This window comes from Podarcis bocagei, assembly GCF_964188305.1.
Source record: "Podarcis bocagei genome assembly, chromosome: 10".
Taxonomy (NCBI): domain Eukaryota; kingdom Metazoa; phylum Chordata; class Lepidosauria; order Squamata; family Lacertidae; genus Podarcis; species Podarcis bocagei.
In genome coordinates, this window is record NC_138135.1 from 41,856,289 (window position 1) to 41,879,061 (window position 22,773).

The 22,773-nt window shown below is 38.9% G+C and overlaps 1 protein-coding gene across 6 annotated transcripts in view; it reads left to right on the top strand.

Moving 5' to 3' along the window:
- Window positions 1-19,055, top strand: part of MGAT4C (MGAT4 family member C) — a 323,744-nt gene extending 304,689 nt beyond the window's left edge. For all 6 annotated transcript variants that reach the window (XM_081211244.1, XM_081211245.1, XM_081211248.1 and 3 more), the window contains 3 exons: window positions 5,012-5,164; window positions 8,818-8,965; window positions 10,722-19,055. In XM_081211244.1, the coding sequence (XP_081067370.1) occupies window positions 5,012-5,164; window positions 8,818-8,965; window positions 10,722-11,878 (1,458 nt within the window). In that variant the 3' untranslated portion in view covers window positions 11,879-19,055. The remainder of the gene's footprint in view (window positions 1-5,011; window positions 5,165-8,817; window positions 8,966-10,721) is intronic.
- The last annotated feature ends 3,718 nt before the right edge of the window (window positions 19,056-22,773 follow it).

Below are 22,773 nucleotides of genomic sequence, written 5' to 3' on the forward strand. Positions count from 1 at the left end.
ATCAGAATGCCGTTTCCTATTCCTGGCCCCAATTTTATTCAGATTTACCCTTTCCAGGGGAAATCCAAATGCAGTTTTAAGACTCACCTGTGATATCTCGGTGAAGCATTTGCATCTCTCATCTGGAAGCACCCTGAACAGATTCAGGTCTCTCGCATGGAATTTCAAACTTGTTATGGGACTCACCCTGCTACGCTGCAGGGTAAAGTGACCTATTTCAGGTAGAACCATGTGAGAGAGTTCAATGAAAGCTGGATTTTAAAAGCAGAAAACAACTAGCATTTTTGTCACCAGCTATAAACATTCTTTGCCAATAAAGATATAGTATAGTAAAAGCTATGGTTTTCCCAGTAGTGATGTATGGAAGTGAGAGCTGGACCATCAAGAAGGCTGATCACCGAAGAATTGATGCTTTTGAATTATGGTGCTGGAGGAGACTCTTGAGAGTCCCATGGACTGCAAGAAGATCAAACCTATCCATTCTTAAGGAAATCAGCCCTGAGTGCTCACTGGAAGGACAGATCGTGAAGCTGAGGCTCCCAATACTTTGGTCACCTCATGAGAAGAGAAGACTCCCTGGAAAAGACCCTGATGTTGGGAAAGATGGAGGGCACAAGGAGAAGGGGACGACAGAGGACGAGATGGTTGGACAGTGTTCTTGAAGCTACCAGCATGAGTTTGACCAAACTGTGGGAGGCAGTGGAAGACAGAAGTGCCTGGTGTGCTCTGGTCCATGGGGTCACAAAGAGTTGGACACGACTAAACAACAACAACAACATAAACATTCTTAAGGCAAAACTTCTGCTTCAGTTGCTTGCCATTTGTACTTGCCATGCCTTGTTTGCATTCTTACTGTTTTCTTTACTAACTGCTTTCAAACATTCACTGATCAATTCCCAACACTACAGTCTAGGTTCAGGCCTATACAATTTGACTAAATTTTGTAGAGATGAGTAAACAATTTCAGATTGGAGAAACATAAATGTTGGCAGTATTTTGCTATTATTACTCTGGGGCAGACATGGAATGTCTGTGCCCTGCATGTTCTTCCTTTCACAGAAGGAGCAAGAAAAGAACGTTTGTGCATTTTTGTTACCACTGGTAAGACCTTCACAGTGGTGGCTTCTATCCTGTGGTATTCCCTTCCAAAAAATATGCAGCTAGCTTCTGATTTTAAAGAAAGTTTTACAAACCTATCTATTTTTGCAGGCTTTTCATTGCATGTTCTGTTGCTATGGTTTATGGCATTTTGAAGTGTTTTTGGCCAAGCCTTGTCCAATCCATTCATTCTTTTATGATATTTAGCAATATCATTCAATTCCTATCAGCCCTAACAAGCAATAGACAGGGGTGATGCAAATGGTACTTCAACAACATTTGGATGGTCAAAAGCTCTGAACACCTAGTGAATTGTGCACGTTTCTTGAAAACCACCTTGTGTAATGTGTAAGGTGTCAGCCATTTTTTTTAAAACGATGGCATAGTGTTTTAGACACAAGCTATATTTGAGAGAGATCAGTAAGAAATTGGTGTGATGTCTTTACACTGGATATTATTATTATTATTACTTCATATGTCAAGCTTTTCCATGTTTGTAAAAATTAGGCTATAAAATTCAGTTTATGATTTCTTAAATGACATGAAGCAGCTGATAAAGACACGAAAAGATGTAAGAAATTCTGAGGAGCAAAAAGTTTTGTAGTGTTTTTAAAATTTCACCTTACCAATTCTAGAGAAAATAAGTGAAGGAGAGAAAAAGCTGAGAACTAATCCGAAGTCAAAAGAGGTGCTAAGAGAGATCAAATTCCATCAAGCACAATATTCGAAATTGATTAATCAAGAGATTGAGTGGAAAATCAAACAAATGAAGCAGAGATCGTTTGAATCAGCAAATAAATGTGGAAAGTTGTTAGCTTGGCAATTGAAAAAAAGACAAAAGCTAAACACGGTTACAAACTTGGAGATTCAAGGAAAAATAGTTCAGAAACCAGAAGAAATAAGAAAATGCTTCCACAGATATTTCAAAGAACTTTATGCACAGGGGCCTCAGAAAGAATCGGAAATAGACCAATTCTTGAGGACAAATGGACTATCCAAAATAAGTCAAGATAAAAGATCAATGCTCAACAGTAAAATAACTCAACAGGAAATTGAAGGTGCCATCCAAAATATGCAACTTGGAAAATCTCCAGGCCCAGATGGTCTCACCTCCAAATATTATAAGACTCTGAAGGATTGTTTGACACAACCGTTGTTGGAGGTTTGCAACCAGATTATGGAGGGGAGAAGGGCACCGGAAACGTGGAAAGAAGCATTCATCACATTGATTCCTAAGTCAGAGAAGGAAAAGACTCAGCTTAAGAACTACCGTCCCATCTCACTCCTGAATGTGGATTACAAATTATTTGCAGACATTTTAGCAAGTAGACTTAAAAACGTATTAAATGAAGTAATTCACAAGGACCAAGCAGGCTTTCTCCCTGGTAGACACATGTCTGATAATACCAGGAATATTATTGATATATTGGAGCTGTTGCGAATTAGAAACACAAGGGCTGCTTTAATCTTTATTGATGCGGAGAAAGCATTTGACAACATTTCTTGGATGTTTATGAAGAAAAACTTGAAGGGGATGGGAGTGGGACGGGGGTTTGAAAATGGACTAGAAGCAATTTATTCAGAGCAAAAAGCCAAGTTGATAGTGAACAATGTGGTGTCGGATGAACTTCTAATTGAAAAAGGGACACGACAGGGGTGCCCTTTATCCCCTCTGCTATTTATTTCTGTTCTGGAGGTATTGCTGAATATGATTAGGGAGGACCAGCTGGTGCAAGGTATAGAGGTCGGAGCGAAACAATACAAACTGAAAGCCTTTGCAGATGACCTAGTCTTGACAGTACAGGAGCCAGTATCTAGCACAAAAAGAGTTTTGGAACTTATTTTGGAGTTTGGTCGGGTGGCGGGATTTAAGTTAAACAAACAAAAAACTAAGGTTTTGGTTAAAAATCTGACACCTACAGAGATAGAGGGGTATCAGAAAGAGACAGAGCTAAGTGTGGTTAAAAAAGTGAAATACCTGGGGGTATACTTGTCCACTAAAAATTTAAACCTTTTTAAAGATAACTATGAAAAATGTTGGTTGGAAATTAAAAAAGACTTGGATATTTGGTCAAGATTGAAACTTACCTTGGCAGGCCGAATCGCAGCTATAAAGATGTGTGTTTTGCCTAAAATGCTATTCTTATTTCAGACCCTTCAGGTCGTGGACAGAATGGAATGTTTTGGAAAATGGCAGAAGGATATTTCTAAGTTTGTCTGGCAGGGCAAAAAGCCCCGAATAAAATTTAAAATACTAACCGACTCAAAAGAAAGAGGGGGGTTTGCCCTGCCGGACCTGAGGTTGTACTATGAAGCTGCAGCCTTCTGCTGGTTGAAGGATTGGTTCCTGTTGGAAAACACCGATGTCCTAGATCTGGAAGGGTTTGATAATGTGTATGGTTGGCATGCATACTTGTGGTATGACAAGGCGAAGGTTCATAAATTGTTCAAAAACCATATTGTCAGAAAATCAATTTTTGCCGTCTGGATGAAGTACAAGGACTTATTAGAAAGCAAGACCCCGAGGTGGTTATCACCTGTGGAAGCCAAGATTTCTAAAAAAAAGCCCAATATGGAGGCCTACTGGCCAAAATATTGGGAACTGATTGAAAGAGTTGGAGATAACTGGAAGCTCCAAAGCCAGGACAAATTAAAAGGTAAGGTGCGAGATTGGTTACATTATGCTCAAATTCAAGAGGTATTCAAAATGGACAAAAAAGTGGGTTTCCAGTTGGAGAAATCGAAACTGGAGACGGAGTTACTAGAACCAAAGACTAAGGTACTTTCGAGGATGTATGACTTGCTGCTTAAATGGAACACACAGGATGAGACAGTTAAATCTGCTATGATAAAATGGGCACAGGATGTAGGACACAACATTATGTCTGAGGACTGGGAAAGGTTATGGAACACCGGTATGAAATTCACGGCATGTAGTGCCTTGAAAGAGAACATTATGAAAATGGTATACCGGTGGTACATGACCCCAGTCAAGTTGGCTAAAATATACCATCTTTCTGATAATAAGTGTTGGAAATGTAAGGAGGCAGAAGGGACATTCTTTCACCTCTGGTGGACCTGCCCGAAAGTAAAGGCCTTTTGGGAAATGATACATAATGAACTGAAAAAGGTATTCAGATATACCTTTTATAAGAAACCAGAGGCCTTTCTTCTGGGCATGGTGGACCGGAAGGTGCCAAAGAAGGATAGAACCTTGTTTATGTATGCAACCACAGCAGCTAGGATTCTTATCGCAAAGTTCTGGAAGACACCAGATTTACCCACACTGGAGGACTGGCAGACGCAGCTGATGGACTACATGGAGTTGGCAGAAATGACTGGCAGAATTCGAGATCTGAGCGAGGAAACAATGGAGGAGGACTGGAAAAAATTTAAGGACTATTTGCAAAAACATTATAAGTTGTTTGAATGTTAAGATTGCGCACGATTAAGATACGTTATGCTTCTGCAATTTATTTTAAGTAAATGATAAAGTAAGTATTGATGGAAAAAAAAATGAGACAAATTAGAAACAAAATATTATGTTTATTAAGAGTGTCAAAACTAAATTACAAATTTTTGAAATTGGTAACATAATAAATACAAAGGTATAATAAGTTGGGAAATAAGATAATAAATTGCTGAATTGGTTAGAATGATGAATGCAATGCTGAGAGGATGTGAGGAGGTCCAAAAAGATGTCGAAAAATTTTATAATGATTTTTTCTTTTTTCTCTGTTTTTCTTCATATATATAGAAAATGTTTCTTGTATATTGCTGTTTAAACAAATGTGTTCACCTATGGAAAGAAACGCAATAAAAATTTTTATAAAAAAAATAAAATTTCACCTTACCAATTGTTTCCCACAAGAGTTTACAGAAAACCTAATTTCCCTATATTTTTCTTCCTTAGGAGATGCCCTATGCCTTTCTCCATATGAGATTCACACTGAATTATCTGGACAAAATGAGATGCTTGAGAAAGCGATCTGCAGTTTCCTTCCTAGGAGTCCTTGTCATCTGCTTGTTGTTCATGAACTTATACATTGAAGATAGCTATGTCTTGGTAAGTTTGGTGTATGGAACAAACTACCCTTTAAAACTATGGGATAACAAAAATAAATACAGGTATGTGAGAGTGGGCATTGTCCTCTCCTGTGAGTCATAAAATGTGTGATAGCTTGTCCAAAGGGACAAGTGTGATAGCTTGAACTGTCTGTGGACTGTGAGACAGAGTGAACAATTACTTATTTGCTGAAGAGATGGGTCTGAAAGCAATGATAGCATTGCCTGTTGGAGCCTTCTCTTCATTTCTGCATGATTTATTGAGCAAATGTGAAGCCCTGAAACATCAGCCATGCTGCACATCTTGAGTTCAGAAAAAGATGGAATCTGCCCAAAGCCCTAGCAATGTTGGCCATGGGAAAGGGGTAGAAGGTTTCAGGATACTGGATGCTGAAGCTGCAAACATACAGTTCTGGTTTGTCTTCAGCTGGAGTCATTTAGAATCCTTCAGCCACTTCCTAAGTGTGTGTGTGTTTTTATTGGGGGGAGAACAAACGGCCATGTTGGCTCTGACCAAAGGTCCATCTATTCTCTTTCCAATGGCAACCAGCCAGCTGCTTCTGGAAACCCACAAAAAAGAGACAGTATGAAATGGATGGGCTGTGGTTTGTCCTCCACATTTGCCCACCCAAGATGACTTTGAAGGGAGGATTCTCCCAACTTAGAAGAACTGGGCAAAGTAAATAAATTGTTTTTCCAATTGATTACAAAATTCCTTGCTATTAAAACACCACAGAAAGGATTCACTTTTGTATATGGCTGTTCAGGCTTCAGCCAGCAAGGCATTTCCAAGTAAGAGAACCCAACATTTGGTCCTTTTTATTATTTGTATTCTGCTCAGCTTTTGATATATGGCTTCTTTTTGTGGCACCATCTGCATTAAGATTGTAGGCGGGATTTTATTTATTAACAACCCCTAACTTGTGATTAGATGTGATGTGGCTTATACCATATTTTCTGTCAATCTGGCTGATGCCTCCTTTGGTTTGCTAATTGCTTCAAAATCCCACAGTTACATATCTGGGATTTTTTATTTATTGTGGTTTATGCTGTTTCTGTTCTGTTTGTCTTTAGATCTTTTTGTGAACTTCCCAGATGGCATGATGTTTTGTGCTTTATTTGACTTCTTTATAATAAAATGTGTTTTCCCTCCATTGTATCTTTCAAAACAAATTTGGCACATCTCATTGCTGAGCCTCTGCTCTGTTTGTCTAGTTCTTTCGAGATTTTATGGTTCATTCAGTGTCTGAGATTAGACATAATGAGAAGTAATGTTTTGTACTCACCATAGTTAAGTTCACACATCATGGTCTGAACTTTCAGACAAGCTATGATCTAGAGACGCTTTGTGGTTTTTGTTAATATATATATGGTACAACTTAAGACCATGGTTGCAGATCCTGCTTTGTCAGTGCCAAACAAACCACAGCTTGTGAGTAGACTGAAGCTCAAATGTTAAAACAAACCACAGTTTAGCTAAACAGACCATGGTTTCATGTTACATCTGAGTTTATCCTATATATTAGGGTGTTGGAACTTGTCACTTTTGATGTTGTTCTTCTTCCTGGACTATCTGATATATTTTATGTGTCCCTCATAATAAGAAAGACTAATGAGAAAGCTACATACATTTTTGAGAGCTTCCTTTCTCATAAATTCAAATTCATGAGAAAAAGAATTATACAGATTCCATGGATCAGTTAAATCCTTAGCCCTCTGAATACTCATGTCAAGGTGGTGGGAGCAATGATAAAGATGCTCAGTTATCCAAGGGGGAAATGGTAAGATAAGAATTCCAGGGAAGATTATATGTGGGATGGTGTCAGGGGTTGGCACGGTTGGGTCATTGCCAAGGCACATTGTCCAGGAATGACCCCTCAACCTAGAGTCTTCTGTTGCTCCACCTCCTTGGTGTTGCTACCTTTTCACCTACCCTCTCTAAGTAAATAAAAAGTTTGAGGTGAAGGAGAAGTATTTTCTGTATGCCTTGCCCTCTCCCTCTGGGAGGTGGCATGGATTCATTCCTAGGGGAGAGAAAAGCCAGTGGGCACAGTGTTGGCATGTTCCTGCCTGAGACATAACAACATATAGTGCCCAAGTCATGGAGCATGGTATTCAAAGCCAGCTAGGTTATTTTGACACCTGAGGCAGAATATCCCTCTCTGTAGCAACAACAACAATGTTGGCTGCCATTTCATGACAGCCAAAATCTGCTGGCTAATGCAGTCACTTCTTTCTTCCTAATGGCAGGGCTGGTTCTCAATGGGCAGAGGCAACACTGCTGCCAAAGTCAATGTAAAATCTGAAACCAGCACTGTTCCCTCCAAAAAAAGAGAGGACTTTTGAAGCTTTTTCAAAAGTATTATACAACAAATAGAGACACAGAGCTTTTTGGGTTTCCATGCCTTATTCAGAATGCATTCCATGTGTCTAGTAGTCTGCCTTAACCAACACTGCCTAAAATGTGCATTGAGGTTGCCATGGAAAAAAGAAGGAAAATCAACATTTCAATGCAGAACCTCCTTTGAGATGCTACAGCCAAGCGGTTTTCACATCTCTTGAGAGAGATGGCTACAATATACATACATGAAGCATGGCTTTGAGGTGTATTGAAGAAGACACTTGCATGGGAGGTAGTTCTGAAATGTACAGCAGTACCTTTCCTACAGTCTGGATTTGTGTGTTTTTTTGAAACACATTGTGTTCTTGTTTCAAAGGTGTGTTTAGGATCTGTACTTCATGGGCAGAACTCATGTTCCATGGAAAAATAATTCTAATATATAATATCATTATATTCAAATAAAAATGGGAAAGTTATTAATCTCCCCAGACATCTTAAACAACATCAATGTTTAACAAGCTGTCTATCTATCTGACTGTCAATGGAATTTAATTCTGCTCCCCCCTCCCCCCAAAAAAATATTGTTATCTTTTCTTAACTTTTGGATGATCTTATATCTCAGCTTGATAAGCAGAGATACAAATTAACCTTCTGACTGTGTATTCAGCACAGCCCCTTTATTCTTCCTTGGTTTTAGCCAACCTCTAATTAACCAATGTTTCCTATTTCATCCAAATGAGGACAATATAGTTAACAACTTTTCAACAAGCCAGGATGTTAAACTCTGCTATGACATTGACTGAACATCCCAACTTGCTCTGAAGCTATTAATCATTGCTTCTGAATTTGGAAGAAATGTGGAAATGTAGTTAATTGGAAGCCTTCCCAAATTGTTTGCCAAAAAATAATAAAGTGTCTGAAATAACAAAAAATGTATTGATATTTCAGTTTAATAAACCAATATATGATTATCCAAACACATACATTGTGTTCCTGATCCACATCCTGTACATTAATCCTCCAGTTTAGCAAGTAATATATGCACATATTGACAGTGCAGATTCAGAATCACATATCTGAATACATTTCTCTATCCCCTATCAAGTTGGATGTATACTGTTTTTGATGCAAATGATAATGCTTGATTCTACCTGAAACCACCTGCACATGCTTATAACCATGCTAATAGGGACTAATCTACATATATTTGCAGTGTAAGGATGTGTTTTCGTCCCTAAACCCCTCCCCATTCCTCACACTAGCTTCTGAATTGTGAATGTCTTGCTTTTTTCTGTTTCCCTACCAACTGCTAGGATGGAGACAAACAGTTAATCAGAGAAACAGCCACACATCAATTAAACTCAGAGCGATACGTTCACACATTTAAAGATCTGTCCAATTTCTCAGGATCAATAAATGTTTCCTACCGCTATCTGGCTGGCACACCTTTGCTAAGAAAAAGTAAGTATCTGAACATTTCGATTTCATTAAGTAAAGCAAGATTTTTATCTGACCTAATTGCAGCAAGCAGAGAAAAAACTGCAAGTTGGATGTTGCTGCTTAGTAGAGTTGGGAGAAAGAAGCTTTAACTCAGTATTCAATTGATAAACTTTACTTTCCCACAGAATGTGTATGTCATATGTGCAGAGTGCATGAACACGAAAAGGAAGAGGCTTTCATAACCCCCTAAGTTGTGGCACAGTTTTAGGAAGGGCATAGAATTGATACTTAGGTGGCGTTAGTGATGAGCAAATATGTCAATTTCAGTTTCTCATTTTTCCTTTATGTCAGTTCTCCACATGTCTACACCAGTTTGTGATTTATTTATTTTTAAACACCTCATGAGAAATTAATTCAACATTTGTTTGATGTGAATTTCTCTTACTATGCACATTTTATATGCATTTTTCCATAATATACACATTTTTGCAAAGTGCTTTTTCCGTAATGTGATGTGTTTTTGTACATTATTTTCACTAATATATGTATCTATATGCACACTTTACCATTGTATTTATATTTTTGTACACACTACATGGTGTGAGAACTGCATTGCAAAATTCAGAGCAGCACAATTTCAAAGGATAGCTGTGTTCTGGTTCACACGTTGTTTCAGAAAATGCCTGTTTTTTTAGTCTTTGAATACCCATACAAAATGAATATGGATCAATTTTCTCCGACCAACCCCAAATCTATTTTTTAAGCTATTTTTAAAATCTATTTATCTAGCTATGGTTCAGGATATTTCAGGAGCATTGAGTTAAACAGTGAAGACTTCAGCAGAGCTTAATTCTCCCACTGACACCAATACAATTTAAAATGCATGAGTATGACTGGATCAGAGTCCTTGCTTTATTTCCTTTTTAAGTACAAAAGGGGGAGGGGAGACATTAATTTGCCATTTATTCCCTAATGGATGGAATTGTAAACAGTTTGTGAGCCATAACTTTAAAATTCCCATTCCCCAAACAGAGTGTATAGCATTAATATTGTAAATATATTGTTTTCCTGCCAGCATCTTTGTACACATGCCTCCTGGCTTTTTAGTTCACATCTCACACTACTTCCTGCAGTTAACAACTGATGTTTAATGCAATAGCCTCTATGTGCTCCCAATACATCTTTCTGGAGAAAAGGTATCAAGATTAGCCAATATATATTACCCTTAAAGCAATCAAAAATCTTCACAATTATATGCATTCAGGAGAGCTTTTACTTTGTAAAAAAAAATCTCTCGCACCCACCCACCAGACACACAAAACTAGGTAGTTTCAAAAGCCATTTATGATGTGATATCGGGGTGGGATCTGCTATCTAAAAGGGGGGAAAGGCAGAAGGCCTGCTGGCCATATATTTCCCATGGCCTTTGTGATTCAGGTAACTTATTTTGAATAAAACAGCAACTCTGCTTTTATCTTGTAGAGATAAAAGGTGAGACCAGTCATGATGGCTATGCTCTGTCTCCACAGCTGGAGGAAGTAATGATTCTGAATACCAGCTGTTGGAAACCATAAGAGGAGAGGGTGCTGTTGTGTTTGGAGCCTGCTTGTAGGTTTCCCACAGGCAGCTGGTGGGCCACTTTGAAAACAGAATGCTGGACTAGATGGGCTATCAGCCTGATCCAGTAGGCTCTTCTTTATGTCCCCATGTTCTGACAATATTTGTAGTCTCTATTTTTAAATATTATTATTATTATTAATTTGCTTCTCCTTTTCAGGATATCTTACTATTGGACTGTCCTCTGTCAAAAGGAAAAAGGGGAATTATTTGCTGGAGACAATCAAGTCCATCTTTGAGCAGTCAAGTTATGAAGAGCTGAAGGAAATTGCAGTAGTGGTCCACCTGGCAGAGTTTGATTCATCCTGGTGTGATGGGATGGTTCAGGATATTTCACAGAAATTTGCCCATCATGTGATTGCTGGGAGATTAATGGTGATCCATACGCCTGAAGAATACTATCCTGTATTGGATGGCCTTAAGAGAAATTATAATGACCCAGAGGACCGAGTGAAATTTCGTTCCAAGCAAAATGTAGATTATGCTTTCCTGCTTAACTTTTGTGCTAACCTTTCTGATTATTATGTGATGCTAGAAGATGATGTTCGGTGTGCAAAAAACTTCTTGACTGTTGTTAAGAAAGTCATAACCTCACGAGAAGGAACATACTGGGTGACGTTAGAATTTTCAAAGTTGGGCTACATTGGGAAGTTGTACCATTCCCATGATCTCCCTCGCCTGGCTCATTTCTTGCTGATGTTCTACCAGGAAATGCCTTGTGACTGGCTGCTGATACATTTCCGTGGGCTGTTGGCTCAAAAGGATGTGATACGTTTCAAACCATCTCTCTTCCAGCATATGGGATATTATTCATCCTACAAGGGTGCTGAGAATAAATTGAAAGATGATGACTTTGAAGAGGATTCATTTGACCTTCCTGATAACCCACCTGCCAACCTGCACACTAACATGAATGTATTTGAAAACTACGAGGCAAGCAAGGCATATAGTAGTGTCGACGAGTACTTCTGGGGCAAAGCTCCCTCGACTGGAGATTTCTATATGATCGTCTTTGAAAAACCTATTAAAATTAGCAGAATTAAAGTTGTCACTGGGACAGAAGACCGGCAAAATGATATCTTGCATCATGGGGCTCTGGAAGTTGGGGAAAAAATTGTTGGTGGCAAAAAAGGGAGGCAATGTACTACTTTCTTGCGGCTAGGGGAGTTTAAAAATGGAAACTTTGAAATTACAAATGTGGAGCACAAAGTTCTTTTTGATATTAACTGTATGAGAATACTTGTTACCAAAAGCCAAAAGGAATGGTTGATCATTCGGAGCATTAGCATATGGACTTCACAGAGCCCAAGTCAATAAGGCAAATGTACCACAGTAGGTTTCCCCCTTCCTTATAAGGGAAGCTGGCCCCATCGCTTGAATCCCAAAAATGGTGCCACTCCCTAAATGACTCCACCCAACCTGATTTTTACTAAAGACATTGTCAATCTTGGAAATCATAAAACAAACAAAAGCAATCTAGTTTTTACTAGTTCAGTCAGGCAATATACAACTACTAGTTTGATGGAATGTTTGAATTTTTTTAGGAAGTGCAAACAAGTTCTTGTTCATCTCTCAAGCTCCAAATCCTCTTCTCTGTTGTTTTCATCTCCCCTCTGGGGGAAAATCCGATGTACTAAACAAAGCAAGTGCTGTTTCATTATTTAAAGGTTTTGTAGGCCTGTGCCAGTATATTGTCAAAAGAATTTGACTCCATCGTATCCACATATAAATTAAAAATGTAATGGTGGTTTGTGTTTGTACAGTGGTTGGTGGTTTGTTTTGTTTTGAAGAAAGTTTTGGTGACAGATCTTCTGTTAATGAAGGTGGTAATCTCTACTGTATGAAAGTAGTGTTGATACCCTTTGCAACTTATTTAAAATGAAAATACATGCTCTGCTATAAATATGTAATGCTCATTCTGTTCACCTCAAGTTCTGTAAACTAGTCTTGATCTCAGTCACCATGATTCATTACATTGAAATGATGCACCAATTCAATTTTATCTGCCTTTAGGTTCATTCCCCAGTATTCAGTTTGAATTACGGGAGTAGCCTTTCTGTTTTGCATTATCCATCGTATTATACTTTAGGGTTCTTTTTGGTCTTCATATTCAGCACAGAGGAGGCTTAGATATGTGACAGCTGCAGAAACGCAGACAATTCTGTAACCTACAAGGAAGATGTGGAAAACCTTTGCCCTCCAGTTGTTGCTGAACTCCAACTCCTATTAGCCCCAGCATGCATGGCCAATGCAGATGGAGGGCCATAGGTTCCCTATAGGATTTGATGTGCATATGGAGCTCCAACCCTAAGAGCTACTAAATCAAAGTTATTGGGGGCTGCAATATAAGAGGGGCAAAGACAGCTGTAGGAAAGAAGGCCATCCCAGCCTTGGGGCCGGGTCATGGTAAAGTGTGCTACTAAAGTGATCTACTGAGTTCTGTGAGCACAGAGGATTCCTGTAGTGCTATGCATTGTAGCCAGTAAGAACAACAAAAGAGACTACTATTGCACAGCTCCATTTCAGTTCAGTGAGTCTTTTCCCCTTTGCTCTTCTTGTCAATGGAAGACCTATCAGTAGGTGGGTTTATGACAAGGAGCTCTTTTTCATACAATATCTTTGCTGTATTACCATGTGAGATATTTCCAATCATTTCCCCAGCCATCCAGATCAGCTTTTCCTTTGCAGTTTTTTTTTAATTAGAAATCTGTCATTCACTGCTGTTTCCCCCGGTGTGAGTTTTTTGTTATTTTTGTGGTTGATTTAATCATTATGAATAAGTCAACTTTGCACACACACACCCGCCCAATAAAGCAGGTGTCCCCAACCTGGTGCCTTCCAGGTGATTTGGACTAAAATGTGCATCGTCCTTCTTATCAGCTTCACGTGGCATGTCAGCTACAGCGTCCTCTGGATGGAGATAACCTAGCCATGGTAGTCAGTGCACTGCTGACCTCAAGACTGGATTACTGCAATGTGCTCTGTGTGGAGCTACCCTTGGACCTCCTCCAGAAGCTCCAGCTAGGGTAGAATGCAGCAGTTAGACTTCTGATAGGAAGAAATGGCAGACAGTATACAACACTTTTGCTAAATCACTTGTACTGGCTGCCAGCAGGCTACCAATCCAGGTTCAAGGTTCTCATATTAACAGTTTAGATCCAGCCCTTATATTCCAGTTTGATCACTGAGAACACCCGGAGGAGTACTCTTAGTTGTTACAGAGGCCCAAGTGTCCTCAACCAGGTCATGCATTTAGTGTTGCCTGTCTCATGCTATGGAATGCTCTTCCAGGGGAGATTTTTGCAGGCACATTCTCTATTTTATGCCAAAAGTCAGGTTAAATTTTGTTAATGATTCTTTTGTATTGTTTTGATGGTACGTTATGTTTTATTGTATTTGTACATTTTGTTGTACACTGCCTTGTTTTTTTACATGAGATGGCAGTACATCAATACTTTTCTAAGTAACAAACAGATATCTGACCATTGGCCATGCAGCCTGGGGATGGTGGGAGTTGTAGTTCAAAAATATATGGAGTGCATCAGGGTGGGACATGCTGGTGCAAAGCATGATAGAAAACTCTTGCACACTATAACAGTTTTGCTTTGGAGATACAGTTGAAAAATACAGTCACACTTTTAAAAACACTACTTTTAAATCTTCGGTCCTCATTGCAGTTCCCCTCATGAGGGTCCCCTCCCCCATGACCGCTTGCAGCTTTAATGCATGTAAAGTGTACCTTGTTTTGCTTTTGTTTTGTTTTACAGATTTTTTTTTTAAATTTCTTATTATAGCCGTACATTAATACTGCCAATAATATACAGATAATAAATTAATAATTTAAACAGGAGCAAGAGATAACAGAAACTGCAACTAAACATCATCTTCATTTTTCATTTATATTTGAAGAAATGAATAAGTGTTCTAGGCTGATAGTGTAAAAAATGTACAGTTGCTGATGGTTCTATATTCCACTAGGAATGCTTTTATCTTGATAATTGTAGAAGGTTCATTGAAAATGAGAAACAAGAAGCATATTTATACTTTCCAACACTACCTTCATAAAAATTTCATTTGTAGTTTCTTACCCCCCTCCCAATATAAATTCATGTGCTTTTCCATGGACGATCTAGGGCATACAACAAGGAGACAGAATGACATAATATCTAGTAGTTTGGTACTAAAAATGAAATGTTGTTGCTACATCTCTGGCTACAATCTTGTGTATTTACTTTTAACAGATTTGGAAAGCTCACCTGAGACCTCTTGAGTTTCCCATTCCAGGCTCCAGGCTCACAGCAACCCTATTAAAAAAAACTTCTAATAAGCTACAGTCTTTCAGAATGTGGCTCAAACCTGCTTGCTCTCTCATCTCTTGACTTTGCCTAGCTCTGCCTTGCATCCTTGAATTTGAATCCCTTCACTGTTTGCTGGTGTTCTCCTCTAGGGATGTGTGAATCTGCCAATTTTGGTTTCAGATTCTCATTTTCCCAATCGTAAATTCAGTTCTCCACATATTCACCTTTGACAATGATGATAGTCATGATAAACTCATGAAAATTCATCAACAAATTTCTCCTAATATATAGTTTTTTGTATGCTATTTTGCCTAATACACATTTTCACAAAACATTTTTTTCCTAATACAGTATGATGAGTTATGTATGTTGCTTTCTATAATATATGCATTTTAAAGCATTTTTAAAAAACCTTATATGCATCATTGTACATATGACTTTGCTGGATATTGCATTGCAAAACTGGGAGAAGTATATTGTGTATTGTTAGAGAAAGTGTAAGTTAGGTAGGTTCACTTTTAAATGGAAAGTGAATTGAATTTCTCCCCATTCCATCATTCTGTTTCATGCTCAGGGGCATTGCTAGATATTAAAGGCACCAGCTCATAGGACAAATCTGCATAAATGTGTAGAGTGCCTCTGTGGAAATTAAGGTGCGGGTGGAGGCTGCAGTCTCACTGGCACTGCACTTCTGCAGCATGCCCAGCTGACCTGAAAGCAAAGTGAAACATTATTTTTCAATTCCCAAAAAAACAGAGAAGAGGGAAGAGATCTGAGGCTGGTGCATAAAAGACTCAGAGAGGTCAGGCTCTCTGGGCATCCTTTTAACAACACCTCTTCTGATGCCCTTAACATTCTTTCCCCGCTTGATCTAGCGATGGCATTCAACTCTTTCTCCTAGCTTGCTGAGCCGCTCTGCATATGCATTCCCAGTGCACAGATGAAGACATCCCCGAAGAAACCCTGCATTTACAGAAGTTCTGTGTGAGAAAATTTGGCTCAAGTTAATCGGCCGTTGGGATAGTATGGATGGAAGACGCTTTAAAAATTAGTCCATATTCCTCTCCCCGACTGTTTTTGAGTTATCTTTCAAAGATAAGTACATCCGACATTTTTTTAAAAAAACAAAACAAAACACCAAACTGCAGCAATATTTCATTTTATTGAGCTTGAAGCAGTTGTCACTGTGCATGAACTGTGAAATTGGCATTTCTGAGCCCGGTGCTGGAGGTGGTCTTCATCATGACAAGTGATGTCAATTGTGACAGCAGCAGTGATAAATCTCTATGGAAGCAACAGTAAATAACTTCCATTCTAATATTGATTTAACTGACAGAATGGAAGACTGTCTTCATTACTTGAAAGTTAAGTCTTCCTTGTTTCTATTATGGTGAAACTAGAATGTGTACAGGATTTCCACAAGTTGAGCTGTGGGTGCAGGTGCATAGGCTGTACCTGGAACACTGCCAAGGGAGGGTGCGAATGGTCCTTCCCTGGCAGAAGGAATTAAAAAAGAATGAAGCCCTCTTAAAGGTGGGGACTGGGGTGTCATGTGTTCATAGAACTTAAGGTTGAGGGCATCATCTCAGTGGCAGGCTCTGACCCCTGCCCTACACACATTCTAACACTTTCTGCAATATGCCCATGTGTCCATAGAATCATAGAATTGAAGAGTTGGAAGAGACCCCAAGAGCACTAATTTCTTTTGCTGCTGCATCCCACTGTTGACTCATGTTAAGCTTGTCGTCTACTAAGACCCCTAGTAAACCCCTAGTAGACAACAAAAAGGCAAAATATCAATGAGGCCAAATTAGAAAAATATATGCTAGAGTAAAATCCAGGTATACGTCTCAAAATGTGCGTAGTCCTACCTGAACAAATGACAATATAGTGATTCTGCTTCCCAGAACCAGGGAGAAGAAACTATTACAGCTACACTTTGCTAGTTCTGGACAGTCTCTGAACTGAGCATAAGAACACCACCAGTTTACAAAATCCAATCTTCAATAAGATGCACCAGAAAGGGTCTGGATGTTTGAAGACTACAACCATTTAATTATTAGCCAGACATTCCTTGTATATTATCCCCTTTATCTTTTGGGCACCTAACTCGGGCATAAACCTTATTTCTTCACTTGCATCTGTGCCCCACTCACACAGAAAATCAGCAACTCATGTCATTTATATATGTTCTGTGTATTGGTTCTAAAGGATGCAGCTCATGTCAAAAGGGATCTAACGAATAATGGTTCTGCAATCGGCTGCTACTCATGGGGAAGGAAGCAAAAAAATCTAACTGGTGCAATAAATAGAGGTTGTGGAGGAGACCACTGCCTGTTGGCCTTCTCAGACACACCAGTTCCACCGTATTATCATTGCCTATTGACTGAAACACCAGCAGTTATTGGGGTGGTGGGGTGAGGACCGGTTATCTGAAACTGCAGTAAAATGATTTATTTTAACATTTATTTTAAAACCCAGGAGACAAAGGCAGCTAGCTATATTTTATCTAATTTAGGATAGCATTGGAGCTGCAATATATTAAGTCAGGACACTGGTCCCTTTGCTCTATATTGGCCACAATGCCTAGCAATGGCTCTCAGGGATTTGAGATCAAAGGCTAAGGCTGGGAAATGATGGCAGGGATTGATCCTGCACCCTTCTGCATACAAATCACTTGCTCTCCCTCTGTGCTATGACCCATTGCATTTCATTGTGCTATTGACTGCAACCTATGTACATGACCCATAGCTCAACTGCAGAAAGCAGGACTGCAGGATGCCATCAGAATCTGGGCACACCACACAGTTTAGCTATTTTACATGAGATGACCAGACAATATAACTGCTGTGAGTTTGTCAACCCCTTCACCAATTTCTGTTCAATAAGTAACATCTGAATAGACCTATTCACCCTGCAAAGATTATTCTCCATAAACTTTATGGCATAAACAATTTTCAAATCTGGAGATATATTTTCTGGTTGGCTTGTTCCTCTCTGGATGAAAATTTCATTTTTTGAGTTCAATTCGCTTCCCAGTCCTCAGCCCATTAAAGCAAGTGCAAAAGATGATTGTACCAATACTCACAGGAATGTTGTGGTCATCTGTGCTTGCAAATGTATTGGTGTCATTTGCATAAAGTTAGTAAAAAAACCAACAACATTTGGGAAGAATGCCTGTCCTGAGCAAACATGCCAACAGGAAAAGAAATCAAACACAGCACTGTATGTACCTGTAAGGCTGTTTCACAAGGGTAGATTATTCATGTGGCTCCAAGAGGTAGGAACCTCATAGCTTTCTTCTCATAAATCCTGCTAACTTTTGTGGGTGGTTTGGCAAAGGCCTTTTAAAAGCACAATGTCCCACTAAATAAATGGTCTAGTGAGTAGCACTGCAGCACTCCAGAAAGCTTCTTTTTCCCAAAGAGAAGAATCTCTGTTTGTTTTCTCAAATTCCTTCACAACCATCCACCTCTCTAATCCCTGGTCAAACAAGGCATTTTAAATACCTTCTGGAGGCTCAAGTTCAAATGCCCCTGCAATTTCTCTAAATTAAAAAATAGCCACTAAGTTTAAATCAACACACATCTAAATATACATAAAAGGCTAACTATTTTTAAAATTACCTTCTATAGTAACTGGCTAATTTTATGGCTAGACATAATTCTTAAACATACTGCCATTCTTTTTTGTCTCATTGCCCATATTGGTGATGAAGGAACCTGATCAGAGAAGACAGACTAAATATTATAAGCTTGTGTGGGAAATAAAGGAAAATAGTCTTAGAAATGCAACATGAGTCTCTCCGTGTGTACACACCACATATTCCAAACACATCCCACATTGGCACAAGCAGTACACAACATACCAAGATGTAATATGTCCATTTAATCAAAGTCATGTGTAATTGAGTGAATTTACAGTCACACAGTGAACTAAATGTCCCATGCTTGAAACAATTTTGTCAATGCATTTAAACCATAAATGGCAGTTATTTATTAGCTTGTGTGGGAAATCATATACTGTGTTATTTGGGAAGCTGGCTATAATTTTCTATATTTGCTGCTTCCCGTCAAATGCTGAAGCAGTGTCCATTTCTTCTGAGTACAAACAGGGGTATGACAACTATTGTGTCTATTGAAATTAATTCATATCAGTTGTCAAAAATTCTGGTGCAGTATTGATCCAAGATGGGGGGGAAATAGGGTTAAATATGCATGACATTTTGCATTAAGGAGGGTGCTGCCAGCTGGACAAGTTCTGCTTGCAAATGGTATGAAACAAATCAGAGCATTGTCCATTCTATGCTTGAGTGCAATACTGTTATTATTACTAGAGAGATATTTCCTTTGGATCATAAAATGCCCACATTGGCTATTGTTGGATAGAGTTTCAAAAATATCTTATACACTGTTTTGAAGGGTTAACAATGACATCAAATAGATTTTACTTATTCATTTACATGATTTCTAATTTACACCTTCAACTAAAAGGACAGCTAACAGAATTATCAGCGGGGGGAAGTACAGGTTGTTGTTGTTTTAAAGATTTATAAACCACATCAAAGCCAGAACCCTTCAAAGTGGTGTACAATAAGATAAAATGTGATAGAATTCCAAAGATGCAGACTCTAGAAATAATGGAACTACTTCTTAAATTTGTTCTGTTAATATTCCATAAATAACTGAATCTCGATTCAAAGGCAGCTTTTTCAAACTATTAGTTGTTGCAATGCATACAAATTAATACACCATATAAAAACAACAAACCAAAAGAGCAATTTATGCCAGAAGACTGCCTGAAATATTCATCAGCAATTTCATCGCATGAAAATACAACAGAAAAAAAAATTGTGATTTTTTGTGTCCATGGACTTGCAAGCTGTGTTCGTGGGCTTGCAATTTGGAGAAGCATGTAAGACTGAAATGAGCACAAATTTTTCTAGCTTTTCCAAAGTAACTTTTACATTGTGTGAACGATCAGATAAAATGTGGAAATTATCAGGTAAGGAAACGTGAATAAGAAAGAGCTATGTATGCACATGTAGACAGGGGCTTAAAAAATAAATGGTTGCCAGGCTACTAGATCAGGTAGCTATATATTCTTTGAAGAACTGAACCCTTTCTTTTGACCTATTGCAAGCCTGAGCAATGCTCCTTTCTGCCAGAAGCACCATTATTCTATTAACCCCTCTAAGAAAAAGATGGCTGCTCAGACAGCATTTGGCTTCACCTTTGCTTCCTCTATCAATTACCATAATGTGTTCAGTTTTACAAAGCCATGCCCTGGGCAAGTAGAGCTGCTATGTTCAGAAAGTGAAGAGTCACTCAGAGCTGTGAATGTTGCTTTCCTCATCAAGCCAGTGGGGAGAAAAGGCAGCTCAGTTGAGGAAGTAGTTGTGCATACAAAGTGTATGCACCCTTGCTCTACTACAAAATGAGAGTACAACTTGTGTGTAGGGCCTTAAGAAACCATACTCTTCTGTTTGCCTGTATTCGACACATGCAATACTGTTTCTGCCACTCTGCAGTTCATCTTCTGCCATTCATCTCACTGCCTGCTGTGGTGAAATTATATAATTTACATAAATAATTATGTAAATTGTGTAAAGTATGTTATCATTACATTATCCCATCCCACTCATTTCAGTGCAAAGAAAATGCAATGTAGATGGCAGGGCATAATCAATGGTGTATTATTTGTTGACCGAAAGCAACATCTCACAAAAATAGAATCTCAGTTTGTAAAACCACTTGCAGAACATAGCTGAATTTCGCCAGCAATGTTATTTTCTTTCTGGCATCCAGCCACATGCCAAGGCACATGTCTTGACTTAATGGGCAAAGACTTGGCCAAGGCAATTTAAAAAATAAATCACTCATTGATTGATTTAAATTTCTAGACCAGACAACCAAGGTACCCTGGGCAGTTTACAAATTAGCAGTGAAACACACAAATGCAATTAAATAAAACAATCACAACATAAATTCCTTAAAGACTCAGAGCCCAGCATAAAGTAAAACAACACAGCTTTTTTAAAAAACAAAACAAAACACCAAAACAAACAAGCAGCATGAAATTAGTGTTGATAATAGCTTGAGAACCAGGAATGGGGGCGGGGAATTAATGTCAAGATCTAAAATGCACATAAAAATATGACCAGAATTAAAGACTTGGAAGAATACAAAGTTTGCAGAATTCTCGCCAATTATTCTCTGCTTGTTTCCTTCTTTTGGTGGTGGCCAGTGCCCCATTACCCACTACTGTACCTTGGAATGATGCAAGATATTGAACATTGTGGTGGCAGTAAAATGGTGGTCAGGGAAACTTTTTAACAGCATCCCAACTTGTTGTAGAATTCACTCTAGAACCTCAGTATTTTACTGAGGGGGGATTAGACAAATACATGGGGAATTAAGTTATCAATGGCGGCTAGTCACAATGGCTGTTTGCTGCCTCCAACAGAAGAAGGTGTAGGCCACGGAATTACTGGTTTCTGAGGAGCATGAGTGAGGAAGAGTGCTGATGCACTCAGATCCTGTTCAGAAGCTTCCCTTAGGCATCTGCGTTTTCATTGTGAGAGCAGGATGCTGAACAAGATGGGCCTTTGGCCTGATCCAGCAGCTCTTCTATGTTCTTTTTACATTTTCTTCATTGCATGGCAAATCTAGACCAGGTCTTAGGAAAAGGGGCTGAAAAAATATGGATTATATATGTCTGTCAGTAAATGAAGAAGTAACAGGGACTGAATCTACATGCAAAGTACATATCTACAACTATGGCTGCTCCTCCCTAACCTATGTGCTAATCTTCCATTCTTTACTGTAACTGTGAAACAAGGAACAGCAGGGACAGCTAAAACAATTAGTAAAATTGTTTGACATCTTAAGTAACTGTTTATTTGTTTTCTGTTTGTTGTGAAACAGAGCCGTCCTTCCATATGGCACAGAGATCTGTCTTGAAAAGTGTGATTTTGCAGCTTCCATGGTGATAAAGTGTCTACACACACACACACACACACACACACACACACGACCTCTCCTTTTTAAAACTCTCATTTCATGATATCAGAGTCCAACACAGTTCCATTTCTCCTTTAGACCAGATAAGAGCAAGAAAAATATTTACATCTTCATTTATGTCTTCAGTTTCCATATAGATTTGGGGTGTCATTGTCTTCCCCTCTTCCTCTTTGTTCTTGATCATGACTGTTATTTTTTAAAAAAAGGTTCAGAGAGCCATAGACAAATCAGCATTTATCTCAAAGATTACAAAGACAGGGTCGGATTCTTTGGGTGTCTGTGAAATAATGCATAGCACTGGCTCTATTAACATGACATACGGTACACATGGATACGAACATGTATTCCCATTGCCTACTCCAGTATATGCCAGTGATTGAAAATATCTAAAGGGAACATATGCACACACACACCACTAAAATATAATCTGGATGTGATCATGCATGTCATCACATCAAGGCACTTTCCCCAATATTGTATCTACAGGAATGCATTGCTGTGCTTGACAGTTAAGTGCATGGAAGGAGTGGGGGAAATGTTTTCATCTGAAGACCACATTCCCTCATCAGCAAACCTTCATGCTGTTGGTGGGCAGGACAAGAGGCAAAGGTATGTGAGGTCAAAGAGGCAACAACAAATGGGCAGATCAATGGATGCAACTCTCACCTTCATTCAGTAGGCTATCCTTTAGCACACAAGTCAGAGGGTTCTGCAACCCTCACTCACATCAAAGCAGGAGTCATCATGACAGCTCAAATACCAATCCCCTGTCTGACAAAAAGCACTTGATGAGGCAGTAAACAGGGCTGGTGAGGACTGTAGTCTAGGGAGAATTCTGGGGGTAAAATAGAGAAGCCTGGACTTGGCTCCAGGACCTGAGGTTCCCAACCCA